Below are 16,476 nucleotides of genomic sequence, written 5' to 3' on the forward strand. Positions count from 1 at the left end.
GAGGTGAAGCTGTCCACACAGTCAGTCAGTCACAACACTGAAGAAGGAAGTTTAAGGGAGAAAGGGCGTCAAAATGATAACGGCCTCAAAAGGGAAGCACAATTCTAGGGGATGATTGTCGCAAAACGTATCACAACTCGTCCTGCTTCATGTTTGCCTACAAACGAGTTCTTGAACTCATTGACGTCACGTGGTTAGATAAATTGACATTATCTTTTAGTTAAGAACCAAATCCCGTGATTTAAGACATTTTCTTAAAATATTTATTTTCACCCAATATCTTGAGTAAAATTAGTCAATAAGTCTTCACTTAAATAACGAGATCATCGTTTATGGTTCCCATTCACGAAAAGTTGAGGAACGTTTTTTCAACACATGATAGCCTTCATGATGATTTAAATTCATAAAACAAACTTACCATTTGGTCTGCCAAGAAAAAAAAACACTAAAAAGAAGACAAGCCCGTAAAAATCTACTTATTGCGTCACTAGCTCTCAAATAAAAAACCATTTAAAAAGTAATAGCAACAAAAGGGAACGAGTGGAAAAGTCGTGGAACACGACTGAGAGGACCCAATCATGCTACGGAAACCATCATGACAGCTATCATGAAAATTGTTGTTATTAACGATACGGCACTAGCGCTTCTTCGCCTGCGGGAAGGCATGAAGCCTTGGGCAGCATGAAAAGATGATGATGCCAGACCCCCTGCAAACTTCACCCCAACTCCTCTCAAATCTTCCCGCGTGCGGAGAAGCGCGCGTCTTCTAGCGCTAATAACATGCTAGAAGATTGTCTATGACGGCTTTTTGATCGAGGTGCGACACCAATCCAAAATTACGTCCAATCGATGATTTTGCTTCCGTCAGCTGTGATTGGTTTTATACTCTACCAATCAGATGCAAAACTTAGACATCTGTAAGTCAGTCACGTGTACTTGTGTACTTTTGCTGCGATTGGCAGTTAATTCACATGGGTTTCACGTCACTCAATCAAAAAACCGCTCTAATGCTTTAGTTAGCCTTACTTAACGTATAAAACTACTCGTATTTGGCCGATAAACAAAAATCGTTGTGATCCGCTTATAGAAGATTCTTGCAAAATAACTTCATTGAAGTCTCCCAATATAGCGTTTATAGCTCGAGTAGAAAATGTAACCTAACATTGCACAATAAATACAGCCTGCAGAGTCCCCAGTCCGAGAAAAAAAGCAAAATGTTTTTTGCACAAGTATTAAACTGTTGCTTGCTTGATAAAACTTTAGAACAATAACCATCCATAAAATAAAAAATTTAGTATAAAAACTTCATTCGAAGTTATGGACTTGAAGCAAGCTTATGTCAACAGTTCATAACTTCCACCGTAGCGATTCGACTTCTTAGGAATGTTAAGAAACATTTTTAAAAAAAATCTCTAACGACTTAATTGCCTTGCTTCACACAACAACGACGCCGTATCTCGTTATATTTAACTTAGTACACATGAAATTGCGAGCTGTCAAGATTGGTATTTTTTGGGTTCTTAAGAAACAGCATACGAGGTAGAGGCTGAAAAATCTTCTTTCGAGGCGATAACGCACAAAATCCGCCAAACAGTTCAACAAAGACTAGATTCAAAGACTGAACACAGAATGCTTTTGGCAACACGAAAATCATTACCTAGCTTCAGCCTTAATATGTTAAAATGTGAGTCCTTAAGCGATATTTTCACATTATCATATATTAAATAAAATAATCTATACTTAAGTTATGGTAGATTATAAAAACAAAAATCTTAGCGCTTTCTATAGGTCTGACCGCCCAATTCTTTGCGCGAGCAAGCTCGTATAAAACACAATAATGAAAATATTTTGCCTTGAAACACAAATATTCTAGTTTCAAAAATTAAAACTACCACGGTAATCCCAACTGAGTCTGCAGTCATAGCAGTCAGCTTCGTCCCTGGTAAGGATACGTCACACAAAGTTCATAATATTTGGGGTGTCAGGAGTTACCACGTGACTTGCTTTCTGCCGTTCTGATTGGCTTATGCAGCACGATGCTCACGGCTGGTCATTAATAACCGTCTTGGATAATGCTTCTACTGATTGCTGTTGTTCAACAAGAAAAACTCGGAGACAATCCGTTGGTCTTTCGTACTGCGTCGAAGTGTTGATTAATAAGCTTTGTTAGCTTTGAATCTCTTCACTTTCCTCGAAGGTGATCAGATTCTGTGGAACCTAAAAGTTACAAAAGCAGATTGATTTACAACCAGCAACACAAAAAACGAAAAAAACAAAAAAACCCAACATACGACCCTGGTTTCAGTTCGTTCTCTGACTATCATAGAACAAAGGGATACCAAATAAATCATTAAGAGTTCACAATGACTGACCTTATATTCTAGTCTAGTCTTGGCAGCCCCTTGTAAGTAACGGTACCACAACAAGGCATTTGCTTTGGATCCCACCTTGAACTTGTAAGAGTTTCCTGAGAACATAAATATAAGTACATCGATCGTGAGCTTATGCTTCTTTTTTTTCGGTTTGGTATTTGAAGAATTGAGACGATAATTCTTGTTTAACGAGTGTTTTCGGTAGAGCATACGTTTCTATCACACATTAACACACACAACGCGAATTACGGTAGAGTTTTCATCGGCCAGAATAAAATTTCCACTGCACTGACTCAATGAAAAGAAATGATGTGACAGCGGAGCCACAACCATTGCCACATTTCCTTCTCTAACTTTAAAATTTCATATATCACATACTAACGATAGTCATCTTATCTAACCTACATCTTCGAAACCGAAAAAAAAGTGGAAACAGGCTTGACATTAATTATAAATATCATTAATTATTTTGAATCCACCTAAGACTAAAAAAGAGACAGTGAAAGCAAATACTGTACCTTTTATGTCATCTGTAAGTTGGAAAGTATCCGGGTGGCGCGGATCATCAAGCAAAACAACAGAGAAATCAGAAATGTTCACCTTTTTGTCAGGGTTTTCTTTAAACTGCTCAAAAAGAAAAAAAAATTAGATTCGACCAACCACTAACATCATTGAGGGCAACTAAGATTGCAGACGGAACTGAAAATACAGTTGTCTAAAAATCTTTTTCAGTAAATGGTTTGATCTTGGTAGTGAAGATGGCCGTCGAAATGTCAGTCCTTCTCAGGACTACCCACATCTAATTGATCAGACTACATAAACCAAAACCCAGTTGCTAACGGATAAAATACTCTTCGATGGCCTATTAATTGTCTATGCAGTACAGTGTAGTTCAAGATTTGGCGGCCTCGTGATGTATATTTTTCTTAAATAATGCATATGCCTATTTTCATGACTTGTACAGTACATACAGCAGCTCTGTCCCGCCTGAAGGTTCTATGTCGGGGAAGAAAGAGGTGAAGCCAGCTTTCGGCAAGTCCTGCCCAGAACTTTTGCCACGACGACACCTATAATCAAACAATAAAACCCACCAGCTTAAATCATTGGTATCACAAGAAATTGTGAGTTTTAGCGAACACGGTACCAGTCAGTTCTTATGCTTTAGAATGCGATTAAATGAAGTAAAGTAATTTGTAAACAGTCAATATAAAAACAGAGGAAAACGTCAATCTAAAAAGGGACTTCGTCTTTTCTTGACAATTTCGCGAATGGCTGGATGTATTTACTGTCCGTAACGGCGCCAGACCGCAACTTCAGCATACTATCTGAGAGAAGCGTTCAGTAGAAAGGCTATCCTCTGATAAATCTCTATCCGGAGGATAGCGCAATATATTTTGTCAACACTTGTCCGCTAAACACCAAATTATCCGGCGTAGAATAGCATCATCCGCCCTCTAAAACTAGGCCATGCTCATTAAATCTTTTGTTTCGCCACGTTGTCGCCGTTTCCGTTGAGGTTTTCTATCGGGCAGGTTATACCACTACCCGTAAGTCGGCCTTTAACTGCACTCACCGTCATCTTCTTGCCTTTCTTCAGACATTTCTTTCTTTTGACAAAACTTTCAATTAAAAACTCTTGATTTGGTGAACACAGGTTGTAGTCTTCACTGCCATTGTAACTAGTTATACTGTAAAATAAAGTTAATTGCACCATGTGAATAAAAAACGATCAGAGGTCGGGGTGGGGACGGCGTGTTGGGAACCTTTTGTCGAATGGATCTTGATTACTATTCAAGCGACCAGAACATCGCGAGTGCTTTGCAGTATTTCGCTTAATTACCTTAAAAATAATGTAAACCAAAAGCTACACTCACCTTCGGCTGTCTAAAGTTGTGTCTGAAGACGTCAAGTTTCCTACAAGAACGAGTATGTGATACAAATGAACAGTTGTAAGTCAGTCAAAGATTGATCGGCACTCCGCAGCATTAAACAATTTAAATAAAAAAAGATAACGAATGCGCCAAAAAAAGTTCATTCTGTTCGTTTCCAACTATTTTATTGTTTAAATTCCAAAGCTATCAATATTTTGATCATCCATGAAAACGAAGCAAAAAAAAATTGAAAATGGAAAAAAATACTTCTCAGCGCCATAAGAAATGTCGAGAGAACAGCATGGAGAATAGGCATACTGATGTTGGGATGTAAATGGTTAATTTGTTGCCCACACTCATTTTGTAGAACACTCCTTCCCAGGACCCATCTGATGTTCGTTCGTCCGCTATTTAATTTTTCTCCTCTGACAGAGACCACTACCAACAAGGCTTTTAAGACTATTCTGACCTCCTCCGTATGAAGTTCCTCTACGAGGATTTTCATAAGAGAAGTACAGTACTTACCCAAGGAGGACCTATCGTCAAAGGGCTCACTATCATCCAGAAGATTCTTTGATCCAGTGCTGCTTGCTATACTACAGCTAAAAATCCAATAATGACATGTAAGATCGTGAATTAGAAAACAAGCACCAACCTGTCAACCCCTAAAATGCAAAGCTACGACCAGTTTCGACAAAGAGCGCTATTCATCCAAGTGTCGTCAAACCAAAACCAAAGCAATCACAACAGCAAATCATAGGAAGAGAAATATTACGAGGAGCCGATGAGAACTCGAAGAGAAAGCAAGAAAATTGCCCGAAGCGCGGGAAAACGCGAATGACCAAGTCGCGCGCTGATTTAAGTTTTGAATCCGATTGGTTGACATAGTCACGCGAGTCAGTTCTAGACCAATCACATAACGAAGTAAAGCGAGAAAAAGAAATCCCGGAATACATTCATAAACAATCGAAAATAGCTCTAGTGGCACGATTTTCCCTGCGCTACAAGCTTGGCAACTTGCTTCTTTATGTATTAAGCTCTTGCTGCCCCTTTGTGACGCTTTCCTTCGTTCTGATTAGCCCTTGTGGTAACTGTACTTTGAGAAACTGGTCTCCCTTTTTTTAAAACCGAAGTTGCTATGCGCTCTTTCATTCAATGCAATCTTAGCAGAACAACTCACCTAAGAGACTCTGATGACGACAAACCACCTCCTCCAACAATACTGAACACACTGAAATAAATACAAGCCAGATATTCAGCTGTTCAACCGAAACTGCGCAATCAACACAAGTGTTAAATGTAAGTATTTTCATCCTCACGAGTGCCTAGCATCTAATTTTTCTTTACAGTATCACCGCCCGATCAAACATGAGAATCAAACTAATGATCATAACCTGAAGGAGATCTTGATTATAAGAAAAATTCTCCTTGTTATCACCACAGGAAATATATAGAGGTCAGTAGGGAGTATATGCATACTGATGCAAGGGTGTTAAGGGTTACACTGTTAAGTTTGCCTTACTTAGTCCCTAGGCTGTGCGCTTTTCTATGTCCTCGAACGAATTTTGCCTTTGGATGGGCCGGAGAGTTTCTTGGAATATCTAAAAAAAAAAAACATATAGGACAGTTTATGGTGACATACATGAGAATAACTTGAACTGGAGATCCACTGTTCGAAGGGAACGCTTCTGCTATTCCAAATGAGGGAAGAGGGTAAAACAATGGTCTCTTTCAAGAAACAAAATACTAAAGTCTCTTTAGAACCCAAAAAATGTGTCCTGACTCTGAACGAGCTGCTTCCATTTCAGTTAGCCAAGCTGGCTTCCAATAGTTTAGATTTTCTTCACCCAGCCTAATCTTAATTACAGTGGAAATCATAAGTACATTGTAGAAAACCATCGCCCACGTAAACTCAAATCTACACTGAATATGCTTGTAAAGAAAGATGAATGAAACACATGATGCATAATTGTGATGTCACTCTGAAGGACACATTCAATACTCACCACTTATGCTTTCTCTTGATCGAGATGAGGCTTTCCCATTCAGGTTTGATGAACTTGCTTTAGGCTCAATTTTAAGAGACAACCTAACACGACAAAAAAGATTGAATATATTGTGTTCAGTCTGTAAGCATGTTTCAGCGAGGCTCTTTACAACAGTTACAGGTTTCACAGCGCAAGTGTAAATGAACACAGTTTGAAATCTCACTTGTAGTTGTCATCCTCCATAAACCTCTGCAGCTCATCGATATAGTTGACAGATTTAAGATAGGTTTGAATGTGGGCTGCTGGCTCAAGGTCATCTAGAGATAAAAGGAAAATACAACAGCTTGCATTACAATTTCTAGCCTCTCCTGTGCTCTTTAAATTGAGCCATAAAGGGAACAACAAAGTCCTGACATATCAAGGTATTTCTTGTCTTTTTAATTGCCTTGTCACAACTATTTTGTTAGTTATTCAAAATGAATCCAAAAAGCTACTTACCATAAGTTGACCTTTGGAATTCTGAGATCAATCTGATTACATCATTCATCTATAAATAAAAACAAAACCATTTTTATAACATGAACTTTGTCTTGGAATCTCATTTGCTTCAGTCTTAACTTTTAAACTGAAACTACTCTGTGAAAACAAAGTGTAAAGTATAAAATCTTAACACCACTCTTAAACTCTCAAACACTGTGTGTAAATATACCAGCACACCACAAATGGTTACAAAGTTCTTGAGTCTTACAAAACTTAAGTCTCAATTCCAATCAACTCGCATTTTATGGCAAACTTACTATTCAAAGCTTAAGATCTACATGTACATGTACTTGCAGAGGGAAAAAGGGGCATGCGGAGGGTTCCTTCCTGCTCCCCAAGTTGACCTACTCCTCTCTAATACATGTAAAGTGTTAAACTCCAGGGTTGTACAAAATCTACTGTAATATTTGCTTTATATTCTCAGTAGTTCACATTATATTATTGCCTAGTCATAAGCCTTCTTCCCCATTGTTCACTTTTAAAATTTGTTTATGTCGACCATCAGTAACACCATCCTTTAGTGGGGCACCCCTTTCTTGGAAAAATCCTGGATCTGCCTCTATGTTGCATGAAGTTATACATACTGTACCTTGTGAGTTCTAGCCTCATCTATTCCTCCAGTATTGGGATGTACAGTGTCAATGTAAGTTAAATCTGTCAGGTACATGCCTGAAGCAAACAAATAGAAACTCTTACAACTGATGGAACAAACTATTGTATTTGACAGGCTCGAATTGTCTACAAGCATGTAGAACTGTACAAAAATAACAAATTGGGGATAATTAATCGATTCAATACTAAATTCTCTGAACTAACATCATAAGAATTGTATGGTTGACAGTAAGGAGAATTAGAAACTTGATCTGGGAGTTAAAGGGTTAAGTACACAGTGGATAGGAAACAGTCGATGATGATGGTTCAGTTCAACAAGCCTCACTGTTGGGCTTAGTATAATGGCTTATGTGCAAAGGAAATGTACCACAGCAGGCTCTAAGGTAGTAGGAACTTTAGAATTACATACAACATGACATTATCGATTTATCATACCAAGATATGGAATACAGGGTAGTTTCACTGAATCCAAGTAGTCTCTCAGTTGTTTCCTGAAAAAAAAAAAAAAAAACATAAGTGAAAAACTCTTTATTTTGATCTACATGTACAATGTATGTGGCAGTTTCAGGTACAGTTACTACATGCACAAAGTGCAAAAAATGTATTTCACTGTGCTACTCCTTTTGCCTCAAGAGAAGTACTCATTACAAGATGAATTGCATTACTAATACCCATCAAATTTATGCAAATGTTAGCATGTTCTTTTGGAACATCTTTGTGGACTCATGGTGTGGCCAAAAGTTCCAAACAAATTGGTATTCATTACATGTGGGGGACCTAGTAACCCCATAGCTCACCAGAATTAGTTTTATTCTTCTTTCAGTGGCTCTCCACATCACAAAAACATAACAAACCCTCAAAGAAATGTGTACATGTAGTAGCTGGAGGTGAGAATTAACAATCAGATCTTGGAAGTAAAAATCTAAAACAGTGCATACACTGTCTAATACCTGTTATCCTCTTCAGAAAGAAGTTCTGCAAATCTGTCAAACTGGGCTTTATCTTTGCGCTGAATTAACTACAAAAAAAAAGTATCCAATTTTCAACACAGCCCGTTATCATTAGTTATGGTTGTACTTGTTGCAATCTGGCTAGCACAAAGAGCAGATGAGATGAAGTGAATTCTGGTTCTGATAGACTACCTACACATGAGCAAATGTTCCAATGCCTGGGAAGTATTCTCTCAGGTTGTCAGAACCAAGTAGTCTTACAGTAGTTATAACTACAAGTCCATACAAGCCAGTAAGTAAAGATGCTTTAAAAGAGCATAACATTTTTAAATAAAGCTCAAAACAAAATGGTAAATCGACAGGATAGCCCTAATTACATGTAAATGTTAGGCTTTTAGTCCAAAAAGTATTGAGTATTCCTTTACTCAACATTTGCTTTCTTTAATAGATTCCTGTGAACATTTCAATTTTTTTCATTAATTTGCATGACAGCAGTTGTTTCTTGAAATTTTACTCAAGTAATTGGCACATGGCCATCTGAAATTAATTCCTGTGTGTATGCCCAACATTTGATGGCTGTGTTGGTCATTGTGTTGCATTCTTAGGGAAGGCATTTTACTCTAACAGGGAAATGCAATGATAAGTTGAAGGGGAAACAATGCAATCAAGTTAAGTCCTAATCCACAGTTTGGGCAGTGCATTAGCATGGTGCTGCTTATGCTCCAAATTACTTCAAGATACCGGTAACCTTTGGTAGTAAGGGCCTCTAGGTTGTAAGGTGATTTAATCCTTGGTTCCACAGATTAAAAAGAAAAAAATGAATGCATGTACATGGAATGTCCAACCTACCGCCCAAGTATTGTTGAGTCTGTACACGGGAGCACTCTGAAGTCCAGAAATGACAGCTTTCAAGGAATGAAGATTGTTCAACTCAAACAGTTTCTGTATGATTCACAAATATTAAAAAGATTGAGTTAAGAATTATTCAGAGAAGACTGTATAATGTGAATATAGGTGCACATGTATATACCACCCTGTCAGAACATTAAAACAGATACAATACATCACTAAAGTTGCAGACTTTGTCGCAAATCATTTTAATCTCTATGTTCAGCTTTTGTCTCTGATTCATCAACTGTCTTAAAAGGCTCATAGTACCTTTGCTATCTTGATAAAATGGGTGAGGACAGCAGCTCTTGTCTTTTTCTTGTTGGCATTCAAGATTTCTCTCACCACCCAAAAGCTGACCTGTGTAGAGTTAAATGTGTGATTATTACAGCAAGCATAATTTTATGTAAGAAAAAAAAGTGGGTAACCCTCCACACCCTAACATCAGTGTCTAATATTCTCTACACTCTTTTCCATACATTTTCTTTGGTACTGACAAGGAGAATTTGTTTAACAATCAATTGAAACTGCCTACAAAAGGTTGGCAATTATTTCATTTATTTTCGTGATCTTAATGAAGTATTACTGTAAGGAGAGATTAGATGCTGGTCACCCTTAGGGTTTACAGGTTAAAAAAGGTTAAAAGCAGACTAAAATGTCAATTTTGTTGGGTTTATTTTATGAACCATACAGTAACAAACAGCACATAGCAACCTTACGTCACAGCTAATAAATTGATGTAAGTCATAGAGTGAATAAAATTAGTGTGTAATGTAGCGAATCAATTTACCCTTATTATAAACAGAGAGAAAAAAAAACCTGTTTGTATTAATAATAATCAAGTTTACCATACTGAAAACAACACAAAGAGCAATTTGTACAGAGAAGGTTCACGACAAGACTTACATGGTTAAACCTCTTTGTAAATGCAACAATGTTTGGTGCAAGCTCAACCTTATGCTTCTTTGTCCAGCCAACTCCTGATAGTTCCTATAATAAATATGCATTATTGAATGAGCATGAGGTCAAGACAACTATATACGGGTCAAGAATGAGGCTTGACAAAACAAGCTTGGTCCATAAGGGATTCATTACATAAAAAAATATTTAGTTCTAATAAGAATCATGAATGACTTGTTTAATTCAAGAGCCAGAAAAGAAAGCCACCTGTGTCTGTAGCACAATAAACATATGAGAGTTGTTTATGTTTTCTTTGTTTTGATTGTCTTCTGTAGCTTTTTGCTACTCCATCATCAAAATTGTCTAAAAAATTCAATTTGCACAAGAACAAAGCAGACAATCCTGAACACATCTTGCCTGCTTGGGTAACCAATCGGAACACAGGATTTGCTTCATATTACCTACAAGCATTGCTGACAATACGACTACAATTAATATTAAAATATCATAGCAGCATGTACATTGGAATGATAATGTTACTGAAAATACTGTTCACAGAACAATAAATGGTTGAATCCAAGAAGAACAGCTGATGAAATCCAGGGGCTTCAATAGAATCCAGTCACCTTAATTATTTACCCTTTACATATACATAATTGAATCACTTACATCAGGGTTGATTGCCTTGAACACAGCCAGATCCAAAATTGTGAGTTGTTGCTGTTTGGAGAAAAAAAATTCAAAGCAAAGTTAATTTGCATCACAAGTAGTGTCCAGTTCATAAACATGTACAATCCTTACAAGAAAGAAACATAAACAAACACTAAATAACAAAAAGGACAAATGGACTGTTCACAAAATAAGAAAGTGACTTACGGCAAACTCTTCTGGTACAACCTTCAGAACATCAAAGACTGCTGCATCAAAATTCTTTTCAACAGCACAATCAACCTCATCTTCCCCTGATGACTATAAATTATTTAATATCATAAATTATAAAAGAAAAACAGCAATTGCTTGACAGCATATAGTAACTTTCAGAAATACACTAACAGCAACAACTGAGACATAAACAAGTTACAGTACTGCTAAGATATACAGATGTGCAGACATATTTTATACACACAGATACAGGTTATTAGATGGAAATAGACACTATTCATGCATTTCTAGACAAAATACATGTGCAACTTAAATGTGTCTTTGTTATTCAATACTATAAGTTTATTTGGTGTCACACTGTTGTGTAAAACAAAGGACTTTAGGAGTTGACAATGGAAAATTTACATTTGGAAAAAAGCCATAATGATAATTATCATGTCGCATCCATTCAGGATTTATTGAATTATGAGTAGTGGTAATCGATTTGCTTGATTTATCTTGACCCTGATGATGACTTCCACTTAGGTTGTCGAAACGTCAGTCACCACTACTGACAACATTCCTTCTCAGGACTACACTCACCCGGACGATCAAACTACACTATTACTTGATTTATCTTGTTGATGAATCAGAAGGAAAAGGAAAATCCTAACCCTAACCCTAACCCTTAAACAAGGCACTCAGTATCATTTAGCTTATAACAAAGCAAAAACTCACCAATAGCCCACCCAATTGTGAAAGATGTTTAAGTTCAGTTGTGATTTATTTCTACCTGGTATTCTAGTTCAATCCATCCTTACCTCGCCAGTGTAGTTGTCACTGCCATTGTCAGGAAGCTCTTCTGTGGAAATTGCAATATTTACTTTCGGTGAAAGCTCTGCTTCCAATAAATGATGATTGGTAAAGGATACTTTTGGGGTTGACATTGTTGTAGCCTTATTTTCAAAACACCTTGTCTATAACAAGTTGAAGAGCTGTGTGGGAAAAAAAGGAAGAAAACCATTTTATAACAACACCATGTTATTATTGAAAATTTAGAGAGCTATGTGTACTACACTACACATGTACTTTTATCAGACTAAAATACAAGTAACTGCAGTTATTTTCATCTCTGTTTCTATTTCTGGCAGATCTATCCTGACATCAACATGGAGCTACATGTAAGACATACATTGTAAAAAGTATAAAGAGAGGCTTCATGTGTTTGCACAAGCCTATAACAAGAATAACTAGATCCTCATGATGAAGCAAACCTCTGGCCATTCTACCTCTTATGTGGAAAGCTTCATAAGCTGAGCTTCAGAGAACTTTTTGGAAGGTTAGCCACATCAAAAAAAAGTGATCATGTCCTTGACAATTTTTTTATACATTGTATCAGAGGGTTAGGTTCAGAGTTAACAATCTTCTTCCTTTACCTTCCTGTAAAACATCAATACATGTATGAAAAATGAATGTGCTTCACTTGCATAATTCTTATAGTGTGAGACTACTCAAATGTCAATAATACATGCATTTTTCAATTCAAAAAAAAAAATCTAACAGTAACATCCCCTCTGTTGATGTGCTATAAATAAATGGCAGTAAGAAAAAATTATTCAATTTCTAAAAAACTGGCTTTTGCATGACTGACATGTGCAACCTTTGAACACCACTTTGAAATTTCCATCATACAAGGTAACAAGAAAATCTTTGGAAACTAGCAAACAATAATTTACAGTATCTTGCAACACCCATGAGTATGAATCCTGAAAACAGACAAGGCACTTTCCAAAGAAGAAATTGCCAAATCGTTTGTTTACACTGCTATAGATAAAAATAAAACCAAGGACCTCCTCTTGGAAAGTTCAAAGTAAACTCTACGTACGTGTTGTATCTGCGACCAAAGTTTACACACTGTCTGAAAATTAACCACCTCAAATATGTTGTATTTTGCAGCCTACAAGACCAGACAGAAAACTAAATTTCTCATTATATTGTGCAAATATTACGAAATAAGTTGTTCAAGATGTCTTACTGTTTGTGACAGAAATAGACAAGTCACGCATAAAGAAGAACAAAGTTATTTATTTTTTTTGTTTTTTGTCACCTGAAATAGAATATGACAATTTTGGTCTGTTGCAGTTTCGTACTGTAAATGTGGGAAACCATTTTCTATTTTCGTCTCTATTGCGAATGTTTTTAATTCGAAAGCACGACGTGCGAACTTTACATAGTGAACGTCGATCTTAACCAGAACCAGAGTTTCCACTCTGATGAGCGAATAAAATGTACTCGATATTGGTTTCATAAAAACACAGCTCTTTATTTTGTCTATTAGTGATATTAAATATATCATAGCTTAAAAACAAACTCGTTTTAGAAATAAATGAGATACTGTTGTCAGTAAGATTTCATTCCGAATACATTTAAAACATAAAACATACAGACTGACCTTTACTCTAATTTCAATCATCATTTCAATCCCGGTCTTCCGTCGCAGGAAATGAAATCCATTGCGTTGGAGAAAATCCAGCGCTCAAGGTAAGCAGAAGATACACTTTTCCACTTGTAAAGCTGTCAAAGCACGCAACACTCAAAATTTTTGATTTTTTCGGCGATTCCAATGGCTCCAATTCTTTTGTTTGCAAAACAGACCAGCTAGATATTTATTCTGCCCGCGCACGAACATGAAAACGAAAAAGTAAAGTTCGAGTTCTCCTGTGTTAAAAAAGTGGGAACTCAGTTCGATACTAAACTGAAAGCATACCTCACGCTTTCAAGGTGTCGGAAGATTCGATGTTTCCCCTTCAGGACTGAAACTGAGGGCAGACGATGTCAGCATCTAATTTGAGAAAAAGCTCAACTCTTCATTGCCGAAGATGTCACGTTCTTGCTTCACGTAACGACACGTGACTGTCATTAACCCTTTTGCAATAAGAGCTCCAACAGGCAAGTCAATTTGGCCACGACAGCTTTCTCCAGCGCATAGACTTGTAATTTTTGAATCGTGTGAAACGTAAATCCGCACCTGACGATAAACAAAAGCTCGTCACAGCATTTCTTTGTGTCACAAAGCAAGAAAGTCACGCAGAGCTTACTTTTACTCATGCTCTCTGTGACCAACCGCTGACATGTCTTACTCCTTGCGCAATATTGATGCAATTGGCACACATGTTTTTCAAACGGCTGTCTTTGCTCACCAATGGAGTTCGAATTTAGGTCCTGTACTGTTCAAGACGGCCAATTTGAGGATGCCGAAGAAGACGAAAGTGTAGTACCGAACTCACTGACTCATTATATTTCTCATGAACCCATCGGGAAAGAAGTACAGGGGCTGGACAAACATCAGAATTGCGAATCGATAGACCACGTGAAATCTTCTTCGGAAGACAGCGACGATGAAGATTTTGATGGATGGGATTGGGAAGACGAGACAGGGGATTTTACGAAACGTTATAACGCATCAAAGTCAGAGGTTCATGTTTCGAATACCACAGGTAAACGCCAGTCTTCTTTGCAACCGAACGAAAAATCGTTTGCAAAATTTGGCAATCGAATTAAAGTGGAGAAGTACGAGGGACCGAAATTATCCGACAAAGCCGCGAATGTTCTGATCCAAGCCAATAAGAAGCTTGAAAATGACAGAGTGCGTGCTAAAGATAAGGCAGACAGGGCCACTGTTGAACAAGTTATGGATCCTCGAACAAGAATGATTCTGTTCAAAATCTTAAACAAAGGAGTGATCAATGAAATAAATGGCTGCATAAGCACTGGAAAAGAGGCAAATGTATATCACAGCACGAATGCAAATGGTGACGAGAGGGCAGTGAAGGTTTACAAGACGTCCATTCTTATCTTTAAGGACAGGGATAGATATGTGACTGGCGAATTCAGATTCCGTCATGGATATTGCAAACACAACCCCCGAAAGATGGTTAAGACCTGGGCGGAGAAGGAAATGCGAAACCTTACGCGAATGTTCAATGCGGATATCCCTTGCCCAGAACCGATCATTCTTCGCAGTCATGTTCTCGTCATGAGCTTCATTGGGGTGGATGGCTGGCCAGCTCCTCTACTCAAGGATGTCACGTTGTCGGAATCTAAAGCTAGAGAACTGTACCTCCAGTGCATTCAGATCGTACGAAACATCTACTGGAAATGCCGTCTTGTTCACGCCGATCTGAGCGAGTTTAACATGTTATACAGTGGAGATCAGCTGTATGTGATTGATGTTTCGCAGTCTGTGGAGCACGATCATCCACACGCCTTAGAATTCTTACGAAAAGACTGTACAAATGTTACCGACTTCTTTAAGAAGAATGGAGTCTGTGTCATGAATGTTCGCGAGCTATTTGACTTTGTAACAGATCCCACCCTGAATGACGACAATGTGGACGACTATCTAGAGAGAGCACAAGCGATCACCGCTAATCGTGGAGTTGAGGAAGAAACCCCTGAAGAGACAGTGAAGGAAGAAGTGTTTAAGAAAGCTTACATTCCCCGAACGCTCGAACAAGTTGTAGACTTTGAGAAAGATGCGCAGAGAGTCAAAGAAGGACAAGCAGAAGAAATTTTGTACTCAACTCTAACCGGCCTGAAATCTGACCTAACAGGAGTGCTGGCGCATCCTGAACTCCTCACAAATCAACCAGAAAATCAAGGAGACAATGAACATCTTTGTGTTGACAAACTGGACATCATGAATGTTGATGACGATGCTAGTTCTGAAGACGAGGCCTTCAGTGCTGAGGAAAATGATACAGAGAAAGAAAAGAATTTACACAAGGAAGGCACAGCTATGAGCAAAAAGGAGCACAAAAAACTTGTTAAAGAAGCTAACAGAGAAAGGAGACAGAACAAAACACCCAAACATGTCAAGAAAAGGAAAGAGAAGTTAGCAAAGACAAAAAGAGGAAGAAATAATTGATTCGAGTGCGGTACCTATGCACACTTTTGCTTCGAAGCGCAGTGCTCTTTCGATTAAAGGCAGAATGTGTTCCGAGGGTACATTTGAAGTTCATGTAAAACTAGTCTAGGGCGCTCAATACCCCTTTGCAATGAAGGCTTCATAACATTGTTCGATGTAGTATTGACTTCTTTTTTTTCAAGTTGTATACATCTGGCTGTGTGGGTTCTTCGCGCTACAATTTATCTAATTATGGTAGACGATGTTTATAGATACATTGAATCGAATGTCTTTAACGTAGAGTTGTTTGAAAGTCCTTTAACGCTTTTGTTTTTTCACTAGGCTCTAAGCTTGAATACAATCAGTCTTTCTTTCCTTGTGTGATACTTTGCGCGATTCAAAAGAAATCGGCATTAAAAAATCAAATCAAAACTAAAACAAACAAATAAATACTACACTTAATTTCAACCAGTTTATCGTTGTAATAACCCACGCGGCATGTTGGGAGAACAAGAGAACAGTTTACAAATCACTCGCCTCCAGTTCGTGATTCTCTTGTTCTCTCAACATCCTGGCGTGGGTTGCTAC

General features: G+C 37.7%; 2 protein-coding genes across 2 annotated transcripts; one reads left to right on the top strand and one right to left on the bottom strand.

The window, feature by feature from the left end:
* Positions 1-240: 240 nt before the first annotated feature.
* On the bottom strand, positions 241-14,053 carry LOC113679370 (ras-specific guanine nucleotide-releasing factor RalGPS2). Its single transcript, XM_089205539.1, has 23 exons — positions 13,750-14,053; positions 13,435-13,556; positions 11,804-11,977; positions 10,998-11,090; positions 10,791-10,841; positions 10,128-10,211; positions 9,492-9,581; positions 9,183-9,275; positions 8,334-8,401; positions 7,819-7,874; positions 7,361-7,440; positions 6,730-6,778; positions 6,455-6,548; positions 6,250-6,332; positions 5,766-5,844; positions 5,424-5,474; positions 4,769-4,845; positions 4,247-4,286; positions 3,946-4,060; positions 3,344-3,439; positions 2,891-2,996; positions 2,373-2,467; positions 241-2,217 (listed from the first exon to the last, which is right to left on the bottom strand). The coding sequence occupies exons 3-23, from the start codon at positions 11,927-11,929 to the stop codon at positions 2,167-2,169; spliced, it is 1,677 nt and encodes a 558-aa protein (XP_089061665.1). The 5' UTR covers positions 11,930-11,977; positions 13,435-13,556; positions 13,750-14,053; the 3' UTR covers positions 241-2,166.
* Positions 13,950-16,188, top strand: LOC113679369 (serine/threonine-protein kinase RIO1). The gene has a single exon (XM_027196320.2). It carries the CDS (start codon positions 14,185-14,187, stop codon positions 15,907-15,909), a length of 1,725 nt encoding a protein of 574 aa, XP_027052121.2. The 5' UTR covers positions 13,950-14,184; the 3' UTR covers positions 15,910-16,188.
* The last annotated feature ends 288 nt before the right edge of the window (positions 16,189-16,476 follow it).

Source organism: Pocillopora damicornis, chromosome 4, assembly GCF_964200805.1.
Source record: "Pocillopora damicornis chromosome 4, jaPocDami1.2, whole genome shotgun sequence".
Lineage (NCBI taxonomy): Eukaryota > Metazoa > Cnidaria > Anthozoa > Scleractinia > Pocilloporidae > Pocillopora > Pocillopora damicornis.